The following is a 19,390-nucleotide window of genomic DNA, read 5'->3' as shown; positions in this document are numbered from 1 at the left end:
TCAGAAAAGCCGATATTTTGATTTCAGCGAGGATATGAAAGAAGAGTAAAGACTGAGAGTCTTTTGTCATGCGAAACCAAGAAGGATCGCCGGCAATTTTGTGTAATGCCCTTCAAGTTCGATCAGAGAGCGAGAGAGAGAGAGAGAGAGAGAGAGAGAGAGCCGAGGAAGTCAGGGAAAGCGAATCTCCCAAAATCCCCCAAAAATGTGTTGTTTTTTTTTGCTCATTTCTCAACTTTTAGGTTTGTACGATACTATCATTTCTAGTGTGATCATATTTCACGGCAATTTAAGTAAGAGGCTTCGGTTCGATCTCAATGAGCGTTTGATCCTTGATTGTTGTAAGTGTGCGCCTCAGGGGTGCAGGGTCTCCTCGCGCTCTCTGGGCTCTGCTTTATGCTCCTTCTCTGGGGGCTGGGGGGGGCCTTCTGTGGCTGCAGGGCGGGTTGCTCAGGGTTTTTATTGCCGGACTCAGGGGGGTCTTCGGGGCCTTCTCCGCTGCATGGAGGTGCCATGACATAATACCAACCTTATACACCAGAACCAATGGGACAAGTCCCTTACATTTACCAGTGTAAGGGTGTGGTCACTTCACACACACACACACACACACACACACACACACACACACACACACACGGTCTGATCACAGGCACACACATACCACCAGCCCCTGTTTTGAACACACCCGCAACACCCTCCTGGTTACAATCCTCTCCTTTTCTCCCTCATTTACTGCCAAAACTATGACAGGAAGAGGCCACGTGACCAGTTGCTGTTGCAATTTTCCTGGACTTAATTAACTCTGTTTTGTTGATACATGTCATCTGACATTTCTCTGTTCATGTTTTTCCATGTACATGTTTGGTCCCCTCTTGGAGTAGTGATTAGTTGTTTATAGACCCAAACTTGGTTAAATACTTCACCAAAGAGAGGGATTGGTGGCGGTTCTGTGCAACAGAAAACTGTGCTGTTGTCATCCTACAGGTCGTGGAGGAGTTATTACAGCAGTTCTTGATGATTAAAGAATTAATAAAGCACAGCGCAGTTTTGAAAAATAAAAAAAAACAAGAAAAGTAAGGATTCAAATGGATAATAAAAATGCCTTCCCTTCCGTCGTTGTGTTGCATCCGAAATTGAACCCTGTCATCTGCATATGGAGGCAACACTTACTTTGAGTATGTTGCGAGGCGATGACGACACCGTGTAGAAAGTTTTTCCGACGTCTTGCCCTCACAATGCATTCTGGGAATGTCCTGTGTTTGCAGGCGATGTTTCACCAGAAGTTGAATGTCATCCTGGTACTTTTCACATACTATTTGATGCATAATATGGCTTGGGATGTACCAAAAACACTTGCATGCTAATTTATGCTGATATGCTGATATGCTTATATGCGATTTACAGAAGGCTACAACAGTAAGAGCAACAAGATTGAGTGAGGTTTCAAAACGAAACAAATGTTTTCTAAAAAGAGATGCACAAAAACTGCCGTATAACATATTCTCTCTATTAATAAACAGAATCAGAATGGGATTTTCTCTAGGTGCATTTACATGTACTTGGAAGGAGTCAGGGTGAGGATTGGCACGCGACTGCAAGTAGTAGTGGCTCCATATTCTTCAGGGGCTCCTATGGGTTAATTAGCAGAGCGGTTTCACAACCATCACCGCAAATATAACATCTTGAACGCGGTCGGTACGTGTAATCACAACATGTGGTCAAAAGAAAATAATCTGAAAAACATAAAGATAAAAAAAATAATGAAAGAAAATTGAATACAATTAAATACAAAACTAAAAATTGCCAAGTGCACAGAAATAGCCAGAAAATACAAAACATTAAATAGTCAAATATATAAAAATGAACAGAATATACAAATGTGATCCTATGCTATGGGGAAGTTATTGGTATGAGGTATGAATTATAATTATAAATTAGTAATTGTGCACAATTATGGTGAGCCAAAATCATCAAACCTGGTGAATTCACTGACAGGGTCCGTCGGCCAGAGAAGGACAATCTATTCATTGAAATCAGCCAGTGTGGTGATTAGTTGGAATATATTTTAATTAAAAAAAAACCCAGCCTTCCCACTCTTGGCACTCCATGCAACAGGATTGCACACCCCAGAATCAAGAGGACTTGGGAGGATGGTATCGGCAGCCAAATCCCAATCCATTACAGGGTCTTCGAGCACCAAGGCCGTTTGGAAAGCCCTGATCTAACGGGGGTATTTATCAGAATGAGCTGGGCCGGAGCCCAAAGAATAATAAGTTGTTGGAAGATTAAAATAACGCCCCCCCCCCCCCAAAAAAAAAAAAAAAAAAGAAAATGCGGAAATTATTCCAGATCAACAGGCAATGTTTTTGAAAATGGAGAACAAATTTGCAAAAGATTCAAATGTGTTTTGGCGCTACAGGCTATGTAGTGCTGCCAAAGCATTCTCGTGTCTCTGCAGCACGAGATAAGCTCAACAGAGCACTGTAGGCTAGTAGGTTAGTCACCTAAAATATATGCATATATGGGGCAATTTGTACGGCCTGGATATTTAGGTCACAATTTTGTTGAAAAAAATAATCCAAAATATCCATTTGTCCCCACAGAACATTTCAAACGGCATATTAGATAGAGAGATAGATAGATAGATAGATAGATAGATACATCAAAGAATAGTGAATACTAATAATGCACTACAATAAAAATAGGATAAAGAAAATGGTGATATACAGTAAACCTCAAAGTTAACTAGAGGATGGAAAGATATGAAAATATACAATAAACCTCACAGAAAACAGTAAACAATAAATAGTAAAATATAATAATTTATATGTGTGGGAGTCTGAGTTTTTCTGGTGGTAGTTTGCCAACATGGTGAGAGTTTTTTATTATACATTTGTACAGGAAGTCTCGCTGGCCACAAGTATTAATTATGAATAATAAAGAATAATGAGTTTGGGCGCTGGAGGAATGGGGTTCGGTCTCCTGGTCGGCTCTCGAGACCCGTACGCCGATCCCCTCTGCAAGACAGACAACGATTAAGAAAGCTCCCTGCCCCGAGTCGGACCAACCAGCGCTGCGCGGGCACTGGTTCGGCCGATTCGAGGCAGCTGGGCGGCCGCGGGAAAGGGAGGCATGCTGCCGCCTGCAGCCAAGGCTTGACCACGCCCCTTGATCCGCCACAATATGTAATATAAATAAAATGTATATATTTTTATATAAAATATAAAAAACAAAAGGGGCAATATACAATAAACCTAATGATAATCAATGAATAAATAAAAAGTAGCAAAAAAAACTAACTCTGGTCATATACAATAAACCCTAACCCTAACTAGAAGATAGATACATTTTCCATGGACAATAAACCTGAAAACAATAACATTTTGTATTTAATTCTATTCTATATTCTTCTTCTTCTTCCGGCTGCTCCCGTTAGGGGTGGCCACAGCGGATCATCTGCCTCCAATACCTTCTGTTCTGCACATCTTCCTCCCTTACACCAACCGCCTGCATGTCCTCCCTCACCACATCCATGAACCTTCTCTTTGTCCTTCCTCTTTTCCTCTTGCCTTTCAGCTCCATCCTCAGCATCCTTCTCCCAATGTAACTCTCATCTACAATAACAATAACTTACTAAATAAAATAAACCTAAAGATAAGCAAGGAACAGATTGAGTAGAGTGGCCTATTTGGTACAGTTTTCAAGGAAGTTTCTGAGAGTGTTGGGGTTGTGTTTCCTCCGCCCAAAACCAGACTAAAAATGGAGTCAAAAACCATTTAATATTACAGGAAATGATTATAATCCATATGAGACTCTTTGTTGAGCCTGGAAATACACACAATTGGCTATTTTTTATTTTAAATCTAGCGGCGGTATCGTACCTATCGAGGACAAAGGCCATTTTTCCTGAATGGGTAAGAACCTCTTTTTTTGGCTGGGGCGGCGACCCCCAAAAAACACGGATGAAAATGTCCACCGCTGACAAAGGCTCCATCCCCTCTGTTCCCTTCCTCCTGTCTCATTTCATTACCAGCTTCTGAGGGGCGGCGGTGAGGACATGTAGCGGCTATTCAAAACCTGGACGCCAGGGCGTTGTAAAAGAAACCCTCCTACTCAAATGTAATGCCTGTCTGCTCTCTCCCTCTTTAACCAGACTTGTACCCTCTTGTACTCTCTCTCTCGCTCTCTCTCTCTCTCTCTCTCTCTCTCTCTCTCTCTCTCTCTGTCCATCTATCTGTCTGCCTCGCGCTTGCTCTTTCTCGGCAGACGCGGGCATTCGTTATTTGTCCCCTAAACCTACTGTTTCCCAACTCACAATGATTTATAAATAGGGTGCTACTTAGCATATCAAAGAAAGCCAAGACAGGGAGCACGCGCCTGCGAGAGAGAGAGAGAGAGAGAGAGAGAGAGAGAGAGAGAGAGAGAGAGAGAGAGAGAGAGAGGGGAGGGGGGGGGGGGGGGGGGGGGAAGGAAAGAAGCCTGTGTGGGAGCCAAAGAGAGGAAAGACGTCGAAAAAGACTCGGAAGGGAAAGAAATCGACAGTGCGGAGATTGAGGAAGAAAGAAAGAAAGATAGAACTTTGACTTACTGTATTACGTTTTAGGAGTCAGTTAGTTGGTCTTTTAGAAAGGAATTTTTTCCTAGGACATATTGTGTGTTATCACCGGGTGCGTTGCATTACATTTCACTGCATATATGTATGAAAGTATGTATATGTATGTGACGAATCTCTTGAATCTCTTGAAAGAAAGAAAGGAGGGTTATTGAATGCGACCCCCATGTTGTTTTCCTCCGCAGATCCTGTCACTTCGGCTTCACTTCACACGAGTGGCTCACGGGGAAAAACTGCGCTCACCTGCCCACGTGCGCACACATATTCGGCCGTTGGGCGTTCACAGGAACAAGGACGATAACCCACGTCCACTTGATGGACGGATAGAGCGGTATGCCGTATTGCTTATAGCCCACGAGAGAAAGACACTTTCATTTCTTTGAGGTCAAATTGAGAGGCCATGGACTCTAGAATTCCATAGAAAGTGTGAAACAAAAATAAATAAATGACCAGTGTATGCGGGAGCTGTGCCTGCAGAATGTCTATTTAAGTACTAAGACTTTTTTACGAGGCGGTTTTCCCACCGCCCGTCACGGGGGACGTCTATATCAGAGGCCATGGACGTACTGAGGTATGCTTAGCTCTCCTGTAAAAAGGAAGGTGCAGTTACCTTTGTGGTCAGAAGAGGGCGACACCACCAGGCCCATACGCGTAGGAAATACCTCCACAATGTGCTGTGAAACACACTGGGACACAAGACTCTGCACACTCACGGATAATCCCATAACAGCACATCTGAAATTATTTAGATTTAATTGAATCCCATGCAAACCCCCCCTCTCCACCCGCCCACCCTCTCTCCCTCCCCCCCCCCCCTCCATTAAACTGTTCCCGTCTCGGGGGACGCGTAGGATTTGAGAGGCTCCCCTGCAATGTTTGGACGGCGGGAGCCTCCACATGGCCGGACGACCGACGGCAGCCCGGGCGGAAGCAGCGTTGCTTGCCAACTGTCTGGCTGGTGCAGGCCAGCCACCCCCGGGCTGCGTCACAGCCAGGGATATGGATGTGTCCAAGGCTGTCAAATATCAGCACACACACATAAACACACACACACACACACACACAGCTCCACGTATGAATTGAGCGGCTGGGTTGGTTCGCTGTCTCTAACCGTACAGATGGCCCCGGCCACCTTCTGGTGATAAAAGACACAAGTTGGCCGCCGAGTACTAAATCATTTCGGTTGGTTGGCTGTCGTCGAGAATGAAAATAAAAAGGTGTTATCAAATTGATGTGATCAAATGTCCAGGGGTGTTATTCCCATGTTATTACGCGGCCATGCATTACGTGATATGCCATATCAAAGTGTTCACGTTGCTTTGAAACGCTCAATAGACTTTAAACTGAATTGGCTTGTTTGTATGAAACAGTGGAATTGATATGATTGTTTTCCCTCCGTACCTGGTAAATCATACGTGAGGGATTCCTACAGGTGAATTAGCACCTCAGTCGCCGAGTCACAGCAAATACAACAAACATCGTGTGCGCGGTCGGTGCCTGTAATCCCAACACATGGAAATGAATCGTATTTACATGTATGAAAGAGCGTGAACCTGGCTGCGCTTTTGCATCTTTGGATCGAAACCACTCTGCAACGGTCTGCAAACAATCTGAAAAACAAAATCCAACTCCGCTGCTCTGCTCTCTCATCTGCGGCTTCCTCCGTGTTTGTACGCCATCCGTCCGCACCCGCCCTCCCCATCCATCCGTCACTCTCTTCCGAGTCCGTCCGCTCAGTTCGCTTCTTGTCTCTGCGTTCGCTCTGATCCGCTCGCTGCTGAAAAGAACCCCGGAATTGGGCTGACTGACGATTTTTCCCCACACACCCTCTCTCTCTCTCTCTCTCTCTCTCTCTCCCTCCCTCCCTCCCTCCATCTTGCTCTCTCACTCCCTATCTCCATCTCTCTCTCTCTCTCTCTCCACCTCCTTCCCCTCTCTCTCTCCTCTGCCAGCCCCTCTGACTGCAGCACTCTTGAATAATAACCCCCCCCCCCCCCACAACGCCCTCCCCCTCCCTTCCCTTTCCTCACCCCTCACGTCCCCACCCCTCCCCTCTCCGCTCCATTTATAATGCCGCTCACATGCGCGCCCCCGCGTCCGTTTTGAAACACACTCTCCCCAATCAGGAGAATGGAGGCGGACCCGGCCACTATACCAGGGTGTGCGCTCCATCCTCCGCCCAAAAGTCAGTGTAACCTTTACTAATGATCGCATCCCCTTGAGATTGCACAGCAGACAACAAAAAAGAGGGTATTATTTAATTTTGTTTTGCAATAATAAAATAATATGAATACGACGGCAAAAATCGATATATAATTGTTATTGTAATAATAATAATAATAATAATAATAATAATAATAATAATAATAATAATCTAACTTCATGGTATAAACACAAGATAGTTGAAAAATGATAAACACTGAATGGATTTTATGCACTATTTTCCATGTTTATTTGAGTTTAGCTTTGTTTCGATTTGTTTGAACACGCGCGTAAGGAAAAAGACGTTCGATTCGGCGTAAAATCCAATTTTAAGGCGCGCAGCGTTATTCACCTGCGAAACAAATAACAATAAAATAGACGTTTTCGATGACGGGAAAGGGAAAACTTTTTCAATATTTGAATGAAATCGACGTCACGGAAATATGACGCCCATTCAAAAGCCGACAGCAACAACAGCAGCAAACTACACAAAGAAAACAGATCCGTTTCAAGGTTCTGGAGGTTTTCATTTGCGGTCGATAAGAAGAGAAGTCCCCCCTCCCTCCCTCTCATCCCTCCCGTCCCTCTCTCTCCTCCCTCCCTCCCTCTCCCCCCGCTCCCCCTCTTGCGCTCGCACTCCCTCCCTCTCTCTCCGTCCCCTCTCTCACCCTCTTGCGCCCCCCCCCCTCTCCCTCTCTCCCTCCCACCGTTCTCCCCCTCTCCCTCTCTCCCTCCCCCCCTCTCTCCCTCTCTCTCCCTCCCTCCCTCCCACCGTTCTCCCTCCCTCCCTCTCTCCCTCCCCCCCTCTCTCCCTCTCTCCCTCTCTCCCTCCCTCCCTCCCACCGTTCTCCCTCCCTCCCTCTCTCCCTCCCCCCCTCTCTCCTCCTCTCTCCTCTCCTCTCCCCGCCGCCTCAGTCGTGTGGAAAGCTCCGCTGCAGAAAGCGGAATACTTATGAGCTCGACGCGTACGCGGGGTCTCTCCCTCTCCTTCCTTCCTTCCTTCCTTCCTTCCTTCTTTCTTTCTTTCCTCCTAACCCGTCTCTCTCCTCCCCCCCCTCCCCCCTCCACATTTGACTTTGGACCTTTTTAATCAGCGTCCCCCCTTTTTTTTTTTTGGAACGAAGATTGACATTTGAGATCTTTTTTTTTTTGGGGGGGGGGTGGTGGTGGTGGTGGTGGTGGTGGTGGTGGCGCCGGGGAGGAGGACGATGAGAAAGCCACAAGAGGAGTTTACGACGGACTCTGCGCAATTAAATGAGCCGCATTGTTCGGGGGTTTTTTTTTTTTCTTTCTTTTTTTACGCTCCGACCGGCGCTGATCTCTCCCGTTTCCAACGCGTAAAGGAGTGAAAAGGAGCCTGGCGGAAAAAGCGTTTGTTCCACCCTTTCCTCCCTCTCTCTCCCTCCCTCTCTCCCTCTCTCTCTCTCTCTCTCTCTCTCTCCACTCTTCCCCTGTTTTTTTTGTTTTTGTGTTTTTTAGAATGGAGACTGAAATGCGCACCGCGTTCCGGCCGCCGAGACGCGTCTGCAGCGCGACTATTGTCCACTGAGGAGACACCTGAACCCCCGAAATAACCTTTTTTTTTTTTTTTTGGATCGGTTGATTGATGGATTTGCACCCCGGCAATATGGAAAATATCACGGAAAGTCTTCCGACGGGAGCGGACAGTTCGTGCGCAACTTGATTTTTATCCCTTACTGGATCATTTGGAAGGAGGAGAGGAGGAGGAAGGAGGTGGTTGTGGAGGAAGAGGGATTCCGCCAGAACCGTTTTCATCCCTCTCAATTGCCACATTCTGTTAGATATATATATATTTTTTGCACCTTTTTCTTTTCACTCCAAGCCTCGGGGAGAATGACTGAGTTATTTCGTCGGGTCCTCCGAAGCCATTCCCCGGCTCTGACGCGACGGAACCGGCGGACGCGCCAAGATCTATAGCTGTCCGTCTCTCTCTCTCTCTCTCTCTCTCTCTCTCCCTCTCTCTCTCTCTCTCTCTCTCTATCTCCCTATATATATATATATATATATATATATATATATATATATATATATATATATATATATATATATATATATATAGATACATACATACATATATATATATCTATATCTTCCTTTCTCATTCTCCCTCTCTCTCTCTCTCCCTCTCTCTCTCTCTCTCTCTCTCTCTCTCTCTCTCTCTCTCTCTCTCTCTCTCTCCTCTCACCCATGGAGGTGGTACAACAACCTTGGGGACCGTACGACGAGAGGGGCTGAATTCTTTTTTCGCACGCACCATCCAGGACTCCGCGTCCATCCAGCGAACGCGTCGCATCGGTCGGGTGAAACCGGAGAACCCCGGGATCCCGTCCGTCTCGTTGCCCGACAGGCGCGTTCACTCTCCCTCCCTCCCTCCCTCTCTCTCTCTCTCTCTCTCTCTCTCTCGATGCGTCTGGGCTCCGATGAGGACCGCCTCTCAGCTCCGCGCACCTAACCATGGCCGGTCGCCGCCGCCCCGCGTCCCCACTCCTGGGAGCCGCGTCCGTCACCCACTGCGCTTTGGGTAAGTTGGCTCCGGCCGGCGCGTTTTCACAGCCTTCGGATGACGGTGAAACCAACTGTCCGTTGCCACCCGCAGGCGTTTCCGCTGAACGGTTTGACTGTCTTTAAATCGTCAGGGCTTGAAGTTGCGTTGGTTGGTCCGAGTTCTCGAAAGAACCGCTAGATGCGGTCATTAAAAAAAAAAAAAAAAAACGCACATGAAATACTTCGTTTTAAAACAAACAAACAAACACACAAAAAAACTAAAAGTCTTTCCGCCCAATCCCTTTATTCCCTTCTTCTTTATACCCACAACCGCAGTTTTGTGCTCACGCTCATGCAATCCCACCCGAAAGAAGACAAACGCGGCGTTTGTCTTGATGTTCCGTTCAAACGAGCATGGATTTGCGGTCTAAGGCAGGAGTGTTATCCAAGAAGATGTTCCACGATGCAGAAATAAAGTGCATTGGTGTATGTTTAAAAGCTAGATTACTGGTAGGTCTGCCCTGACACCCCCACCCCCCACCATTGATTGATATCCATTATATCTGAAGCAACAATAAATTATAAAAGGTATGTGTTAGGTGTAGGCTGTTCAGTAGTGAGTTTTTAAGAACAAGCGACGAGATACGACCGCAAGCTGACATTATTTTTTCTTTTACAGCTTAATATGAAAGGGTAAAGATGCCAGATATGAACTGTGGTCGGTTCGGTTTCTGCGATAAGACGTTACAAATATTTGTTTTTGACTGTGTTTTCTCTCTGCATCTCTGCTGTAGTTCGCTCAGTTCGTTTTTATTTCCCCTTTCTGCCCCCCCCCCCCCTCCACCCCCTCTCCCAAAGGTTACTAAATGGTTTTCTGGGGGAGGATTTCTAACCGGCGAGATGCTGATTGTAGTTTTGCTGGCAGCCTTTTCTTCCTCCATCTCCGGCTCCCTGGCCTCCTCCCTGTCCTCCCCCGCCTCGTCGGACGGCTACCCGATGGCGGAGCCTTCCTACTCCGACCTGATGGCCGAGACCTGCAGCGCCTGCTCCTGCATGTCTGTGGAGAACGTGCTGTACGTCAACTGCGAGCAGATCACTGTCTACCGGCCCACACAGCTCATCCCGCCGGCCTCGTCCCTCTACCACCTGAACTTCCAGAACAACCTCCTAATCATCCTCTACCCAAACTCCTTCCTCAACTTCACCCATGCCGTCTCGCTGCAGCTGGGCAACAACAAGCTGCAAAACGTCGAAGGTGGCGCTTTCGTGGGGCTGAGCGCATTGAAGCAGCTGCATCTGAACAACAATGAGCTCAAGGTGCTCAGGGCAGACACGTTCCATGGGATAGAGAGCCTGGAGTATCTCCAAGCAGACTACAACCTGATCAAATACATTGAGAAAGGGGCGTTCAACAAGCTGCACAGGCTCAAAGTGCTCATCCTCAATGACAATCTGATACAGGCACTTCCGGACAACATATTCCGCTTTGCCTCGTTAACACACCTGGATATAAGGGGGAACAGGATCCAGAAGCTTCCGTATCTGGGGGTTCTGGAGCACATTGGGCGAATTGTGGAGCTGCAGTTGGACGACAACCCGTGGAATTGTACATGTGATTTGGCGCCCCTCAAGGCATGGCTTGAGAACATGCCCTATAACATTTTCATTGGTGAGGCCATCTGTGAAACTCCCAGCGACTTGTACGGGAGGCTACTTAAAGAAACCAACAAACAGGAGCTCTGTCCACTGGGGACAGGCAGTGACTTTGATGTAAGGATGCCTCCAGTGCCACCTGAAAACGGGCAGTCACCATCCAACATGTCCCCCACCACTATAGCACCCATTGCCACAAAATCGCCCAAAACTACTGACTCATCAAAAATATATGGCAACGGGATTGTGGCCGGTTTGCCCCCTTTTGGTAGAAATAGTCAGATTGTTTCTTATCAGACACGGACTCCCCCGCTGTCCTGTCCCCAGTCTTGCACCTGTAAAGCCCACCCCTCGGATTTTGGCATTAGTGTCAGTTGCCAGGAGAGGAACATTAACAATTTAGCAGATCTCATCCCCAAACCCCCAAATGCCAAGAAGCTCCACTTGAGTGGAAACTACATCCGTGACATAAGTCCAGCTGATTTTCAAGGTTTTGAGGGCTTAGATTTACTACACCTTGGCAGCAATCAAATCACCACAGTCCAGAAAGGCGTGTTTTCTAACCTGACCAATCTGAGAAGACTGTATTTGAACGGTAACCAGTTGGAACAGTTACACCCAGAGATGTTTTTGGGCCTCACAAATCTGCAGTACCTGTATTTGGAATACAATGCCATAAAGGAAATTCTAGCAGGAACATTTGACTCCATGCCGAACTTGCAACTGCTTTATCTCAACAACAATGTGCTGCGGAGTCTGCCGGCCTACATATTTGCCGGAGTCTCGTTGGCCAGACTCAATCTGAAAAACAACCACTTCATGACACTGCCGGTGAGCGGTGTCTTGGACCAGCTGCGCTCCTTGACCCAAATAGACCTGGAGGGTAACCCGTGGGAGTGCTCTTGTGATCTGGTCGCACTCAAACTCTGGCTAGAGAAGCTTAATGACGGAGTGGCTGCCAAGGAGGTGAAATGCACCTCCCCCGTGCAGTTTTCCAATATCGAGCTGCGCCTCCTGAAAAATGAGATCCTCTGCCCCAAGCTCATCGCCCGACCGCCGTTAATCCTCACCAGCGCTACCCCGCTGTTGACCTCCGTAGCTCCGGCCGGAGTGGGCAAAGCCCCACCGGGTGGTCCCGTGCCTCTGTCCATCATGATCCTGAGCATCCTTGTTGTCCTCATCCTCACCGTCTTCGTGGCCTTCTGCCTGCTGGTGTTCGTCCTGAGGCGGAACAAGAAGCCCGCCGGCAGGCAAGAGGGTCTGGGAGGACAGGAGTGCAGTGGCATGTCCCTGCAGCTGCGCCGCCACGGGCACAGGTCCGGCAAGAAAGGATCAATTCCCGGCGACGACCTGGGCGGCGAGACCTTCATCCCGCAGACCATCGAGCACATCGGCAAGAGCCACACCTGCGGCATCGGCCGCTCGTCGGACCTGGACGCTGGCTTCAAATTCGCAGACTCACAGCGGCAAAAGATCATCCTGCGCAACAGCGCCGACAAGGACAAGGACTCGCTGTCCACACTGGAGCGCAACAAGCGTCTGAGCACCATCGATGAGCTGGAGGAGTTCCTACCCGGCCGCGATTCCAACATGTTCATCCACAACTTCTTTGACAGCAAACGGGATTTCAACAGTATAGGGATGGGGGGCTTCGAGATCCGCTACCCAGAGAAGCCGCTGGATAAAAAGATGAAGAAGTCGTCGCTGATAGGGGGGAATCACAGTAAGATCGTGGTGGAGCAGAGGAAAAGTGAGTATTACGAGCTGAAAGCCAAGCTCCAAGGAACGCCTGATTACCTGCAGGTGCTCGAGGAGCAGACTGCGCTGAGTAAAATGTAGTGGTGGGGTTGAGCTTGAGTTAGTGTGTTGATCCTACATACGCACACAAATGCACACAAATGCACACATACGCACACACCCACGCTGACAATTTGAAGGAAGACGAGCGTGCATACACATAGCCAAATTGACAAACACACCGTCCCACACACACTCTCCTTCTCTCAAGTCACACACAGAGTATTCACTTCCCCTAACCTCCCTCACTCTCTCTCTCCTATTCACTCACCCTTCAAGCACGCTAATGCTAACCCCAACGCGCACACACACACACACACACAGACACACACACACACACACACACACACACATAGCAAAAAGTGCCTTCCGGAAATCCCTAATGACCAATGCAGAAACAGACAAAATGGCTCCACACCACAGACAAAGGCAAAATCACTAGAATCAGCGTGTATCTACCCCTCCCCACACACACATGCACACACACTTATAAAGACGTTTTGGATTATCCACGGCCCCTGAACCCCCACATACAAGGTACAGTATGTACCGCTTAACAACGACAAAAACAACAACAACAAATTATCAAACATCAAGACAGTCATAGTATTTTTTGCTGCTAAAAATGGGTACTTGTGGGGGTTTTTTTGTCAGGCCGCCCCAACAAAAACTGAAGGGTCTTGAAAACAGAGCCCCCCCCCCCCCCCTCACCATCTTATCCCGAAGAGGAGAAGAAGAAGACTATTTTTTGGGCTTTATTGCGGAAATATCCAAATCATTACTTCTCGGGAGTGAGATTAACGGCGGTGCCGGCTGCCGCGGATTTGTGGTTGTTGTTGTTGACGACTTGGCGGATTGCCCTCTTTCCTTCTTCGCTCCCAATTTGCTTGGGGAGGTGGGTGCGGGTTTGGGGGGTATTGATTGATACTCTCTGGGGGGAAAAACGAACCATGCGCCATCTTTGCCCGCCACCCGGGGACTAAAAATGAAGACTGCTCAAAAGACCCCCCCCGAAGGATTTGTATGGAGGGAATGACTCGTTTTCCTTCCATCGTGTAAAGAGCCATGTTTGATATAGTCTCTTCTGGATGGAGTTGTGTTTCTCTCTATCTTCAATTTGCTACTTAACCATCATGTTTTGTTTTTGGGGCGGAGAAATAACAATGGCACAGAGGGAAGAAAAAAAAAAAACCCAGTCGGAGAGAGAGAGGACTTTTTCTTCAGGGAAAATGGAATATATCAGAGGAAAAAAATACAAAAACAGGAAAAAAAATAAAATCACGATATTAATAATAATGATAATAATAATAATAATAATAATAATAATAATCATAATAATACAAATAGGAAGAAGAAGAACTAGGAGCTGCTTGCCATGTAAGCGTTATCTGGAGATTATTTTGTAAAGTTGTACGTTACTTGTATAAGTAAGGGGGGGGGGGCTGGTTTGTAAATTACAAGGAATGACACAAACACACACACACACAAGCACGCACGCACACACGCACACACACACACACACAAGAGACGTGCATATTATTCGATTCCGTGACCCTGCCCCTCCCCAGAATCCCCCCCTCCGCCCTCAGCTAACACATTCATAGGAAAGTTACAAAAAAAACATGAACAAATCGACAAAATATTGACATAATTAATTTATTTTTCTACGCAGGATTTATTTAAAGAAGATTTATGGGTACTATTTAATAGAAACGAGAGCGAGAATCAATAGAGGAGGAGAACATCGGAACGGACCGGATAGTACAGATGCATCAACGGCTCATTTGGGGCTATTTCCTGCACCCAATAAAGGGGGGCCGTCTGTTGTTTACCAAGGGGTTCATTTTTTGGGGGGAGCGGTTTGGTTTGTCGCGTTTTTTGTCAAAGAACTTTAAAACTTCCGTGATGCGGATCGGATTGACGGGCAGTTCTGAAAGAAAAAAGTCATAACTCGCAATTCTTCCGACAGAAGTTTTAAGTGTGAAGTTTGACAGTAGTTCTCCTTTATTCTTCTCCCACAGTATCTTGTCCAAAAGGTTCTCTTATGGAACATTATGCAACCAAAATAAATGTGCATTAAAAACAAACTCGATATGGTTTCTGTTGGGGGGTGGGGGGTGAAACAAGATAAAAAGTTTTTTTTGCGTGCCTATACATTTTTCTTTCTTTTCTTTTTGCCGATGGGACGGATCCGGATGAATCTTATCATTAAAAAAAAAAAAAACAAACAAAAAAAAAAAAAAACCTCCATGTGCAATATTAGTAAAAAAAATAAAAAAAGCTCAATCATGATGGCTTAATTATTTTTTATCTTTTATTTTGGGGAGGGGGGGCGGTTATTTATTTAGTTTGAGGTTATATTGTCAAGGCGAGATCTATTTCAGAAATTGTTTTTATCAACTAAACTCTATCTGGTCCTTATTTAAAAAAAGAAAATGTATTTGTTAAGTTAAAAATTTATTGAGTGTTTATTGACATTTCAAATGAATAGAATGTATCTTGGAAAGTATAATAAATACAATTTTCTATTGGTCATAAAGCTCCTGTATATTGGTTAATTTTCTCTTGTATAATCATGTTGAAATCAAGGTATTAAAAGCAGCACCCGACGCTTTGCCTCGTCTCCCTGTTTCTCTTGTTGAGCCGCTCAGAGTGTTCGCTCCTGTCCTCGATGCCAGGGTTTCCCGACCGTTTTTTCCAATGAAATAATCCCACGGCACACCACGATGCTGTTTACCACCCACAATGTCACAAACATGTAGAACTGTGGTTGTTATCATGGCTTACTAGTAGTTAGTGATGCAAGACTCAAGGACGATTTGCTTTTAAATTCCTCTGGAGTTTGGAGTCTCTCGGGCAAAAAGAGTGGGCGAGCGAGTGAGTGTTCCGCTGACCAACTGAAAATTATTGCTGAGGACTAAATTAAAGTCCAAGGCCAAAAGGTCCAGGCATTTGGCATAATACATTTTGAATGTGACCGATTCAGACTTTCCATTCTAGATCATTTTGCCACAATTTAATTCTGATTCAACTGAATCAAACGAACGAAGAGTCCGAAAATGTACCGAGTGACTCGTCCGAACCGAATCTCAAAAAAGAGTGGAACCATTCATTGCTACTAATAGTTCTGACTTTCAGTCTGAAGCTTGGGGCACAGAGTTGCCTTTCGTGCTGAAACCGATAAAATCGATGAATTAGTGCAGCCTTGCAATTTTGATCTTGCGACACAAGACACAGTTTTCATCATGTATCTTTAGTTGAATTGAACAATCTTTTCGCAGAAGTTGAAAAATACTGCTATAAATGTCTTTTTTTTTTTTTTTTTTCACCTGCTTGGTTCCCAAAATAAAAAACGGAGGTGTTCTGTGTTTGCTTCCGGCGGGCCGTTCTCTTTGCCAGTTTCTCTTCCCCGCGGTAGCTGTCAAACACTCTTTCACACGACGACCCGTGAGACTCTCCCTTATTTTCAGATCCAATCATGGGTTGCATTTGGAGCCGGCTTTGACAGCCAAAGGAGATCGAAATGGAGTGACCCCTTTTTGTCACGCAGCATCTCATTGTCGGTTGAGGTCCTTTCAACCAAAAAAGAAGAGATGTGCAAATGTTGTGCTGACTGGCCTTGAGGTGTTCTATACGCTTACTTTTGTGTTTTCACGTCGGACAAAGGGAAATGGGAAATGGATTGCTGTTAGGACGCCTGAAATACCATTTGACTGTTATTGGTGTAAAGCATACCCATGTCAAGTTGCAGACATACAGTACTTACATTTTTGGTTATAAGTACCCTCGGTATACTCCGTAACTCCACAGTTATATACACTTTGGCCGTTCCTGTGTAATCTGAAAAGAGCGGAAACATCCTTATATGCTCATATTAGTCTTGTTCCTGTATTATTATTATTATTATTATCTGTCATCTGCATAACATCGTAATACACATTTGCTTTCATTTTAACTGAGTCTAGCATTTCTTTTCCTACGCAAAAATGACAATTTAAGTGATGCCAATGTGATGGTAAACGTTGTCAGGCAATTTTTAAGAAAGATTTTTGAGTCTTATATGCGACCACAGATATTTTGGTAGAGTTTTTTTTTTTTTTGGGGGGGGGTTCACGTCACTGCCACTACAGGGTTTAAAGAAAATGCAGATTTACCGTGCTTGCGTTAATCCCGCCTTTTGGGGAAAGTGAGTATCAAAAAGTCTGACTAATAGGGGCGCTGGAGAATTGTCCTCATTAATTATTAACACCTTTTGGAAGAAATGGATTCGAAAAGTGTGTCACAGGGTTCCAGTGCCACATGTCCACATGCCCCCACAGCACACACTCTTCCCCCAACCTCCTCTTCATCTCTCTCTCCTCTCCATCTTTCCTCTCGCTCCTCGCTCCTTATTTCTTCCCGTCGCACGGCACAAGGAGGAATGCAGAATTTGCAAATGTCCTGGGTACAAAAGGCTATCGGGCAACGGGGAGTGTTCTCCTGCCAATCATTGTACAGGAGGAATAACACTTGGGTGTAATACGAAAGTGGCCACTAGGGGTGCAAGTGAGCTGAGTATCTGCTCCTGGAAAAGCCATGAAGTCAGCCTCAGTGCACGGGGGAACGATATGATGGGCACATGATTACACTTATAATCTGTATAAATGGAAATCAAAGGAACTACAGAAATGTAAGGGGCATGTGAATGTTGTTTTTAGTTTGAAGCTACATGGATGAAATGATACCATTTTGTTCACTCGTATTTTATTTCAATCAAAGTGCCAGTCTATCCTGCTGCTACAATGCGTTTGAGACCAAGAGGTGGAATTAGCGTTAGAATAATATTGAAGGGGTCAAAACATGTATGAATTCACAGAAGGGTGACCTTGAAGGACTCTACCACTACAATGTAGAACTATTATGGAATGAACATGGCATTTATATGGTTGTTGTTACCACGGTTTCTTTATTTAAATTTTCCCTTGTTCTGTTGCTTTGCTTCTTTCCTCTTCTCACTGTCTCTACCCGGGGGTACATTTCCCTCTCTCTCTCTCTCTCTCTCTCTCTCTCGCTCGCTCTTCTCTCTTTTCCCCAAACGAACCCAATGTGGAACATGTATTCATGATAACTCTAAAATGAAAGGAAGGGTGGTTTTTAAAACTCGAAAGAATTGTCCCCAAGGTGCGGAATTTGATGGGGTTTCACGCCGTCCGTGAAATTGATATCATATTTTTGTGTATTAGTATATGTTTTCTGTATTTGCCTGAATGAGTTTTATTTTATTCTAATTCTATGTCCTGAAATATGCACTCATGCTGTTGTCTGTCTGTCTAATTGCCAAGGGTCTTGTCATTGTTGTTTGGGAAGCATCCTAACTTTATATTAGTATGCTCTCTTCACTTACTTTAGGGAGACATTACTAAAATTTGGTCATATTCTAGGGCGTTATTCCACCTATACAATAATCCAACTATACAAGAAGCAATCCGTAAGATTAGTTTGTTTAAAGGAATCCCATATTTCTTCCCTTTTTTAGATGGGCCCTCATAAGAAATAGTTCTATGAGTCCCTTGTATGAAGTCTGTATACTTTCACTGATTTCACCTTGTCAGTCCAACATGGACATGGCACGCTGAGCCCTTTTGTGAAAACACACTATTTTTATTGGTTCTTGGCACAGCGGCTTGCACGACCCTGTGCCACTATGTACGGCATACTTTTTTTTTTTTTCCTTTTAGAAAGGAACACACAGAATAATTATTTTTTAAATACAGTGGTACTTTGACTTACGAGTTTAATTCGTTCCGTGACAGAGCTCGTAATTCAATCTGCTCATATTGCAAATGAATTTTCCCCATTGAAATGAATTGAAATGCATTAAATCCGTTCCAGCCCCCAAAAAACACCCCAATTTTTTTTGTTATGTGTTTTAAAATAAGAAAAATGTATTTTTAAATAACAAATATTATATAAAAACATAATAAAACATAATAAAAGAGAATGTGTAGATAATTTTTGCCTTCTCGCAGATGATACCCTCGGTCACGTTATCTCCTGCGAGCTGCTTCTCCATCAACCACACCAACAGCAGATTCTCCATCTTTTCATGGACAGCGGTCCGCAGCTTAGACATTATTTTAACGCCCTTGGCTGGCGTAACACCCTTTATCGTCTCCTTCTGCTTCAGTATGGTACATATGGTAGAAGTACTACGCTCCTACTGCCTCGCCAAGCACAAAACACAAAAGCGATGCTTCCACGCTCAGGTAACCAAGTGAAGTGAAGGAGTGAGACGCGGGATGCTGGCCGCATTCGCTCGCCACCACAACTAGCGGCGGCACCTGAAGCTCGCTCCTCGTAACTCACATTTTTGCTCGCAAATCAATACAAAAAAATCGACGGAATGACGGCTCGTAACTCGGAAAACTTGTTAGTGTGCTCGTAACTCAAGTTACCAATGTACTCCATTCTTTCATCTGCACTTTTTCCACAGACAGTTAGTATCAATTCCTCTTTCTCTTAAAAGATTTGTGCTGGTCTTCCCAGTGGTGCTTGTTGCCGTGGGTGGAGTTTCTCAGACGGGGCGGGGGCGGTTCTAATTCTACTGTGGGACCAGTGGTGAATGAAGGGACCAGACAT

At 45.5% G+C, this 19,390-nt stretch overlaps 1 protein-coding gene across 1 annotated transcript; it reads left to right on the top strand.

Annotated features, from left to right (window-relative positions):
- Window positions 1–10,183: 10,183 nt before the first annotated feature.
- On the top strand, window positions 10,184–12,814 carry slitrk4 (SLIT and NTRK-like family, member 4; the record flags this gene model as incomplete). The annotated part of the gene is made up of 1 exon (XM_080008429.1): window positions 10,184–12,814. The coding sequence occupies exon 1, from the start codon at window positions 10,223–10,225 to the stop codon at window positions 12,812–12,814; it is 2,592 nt and encodes an 863-aa protein (XP_079864555.1). The 5' UTR covers window positions 10,184–10,222.
- Between the last annotated feature and the right edge of the window lie 6,576 nt (window positions 12,815–19,390).

The sequence above is a fragment of the Zeus faber genome, assembly GCF_960531495.2.
Source record: "Zeus faber genome assembly, chromosome: 10".
Classification (NCBI taxonomy): domain Eukaryota; kingdom Metazoa; phylum Chordata; class Actinopteri; order Zeiformes; family Zeidae; genus Zeus; species Zeus faber.
The sequence above is the reverse complement of the archived record's forward strand: the minus strand, read 5'-3'. Positions and strand labels throughout refer to the sequence as shown.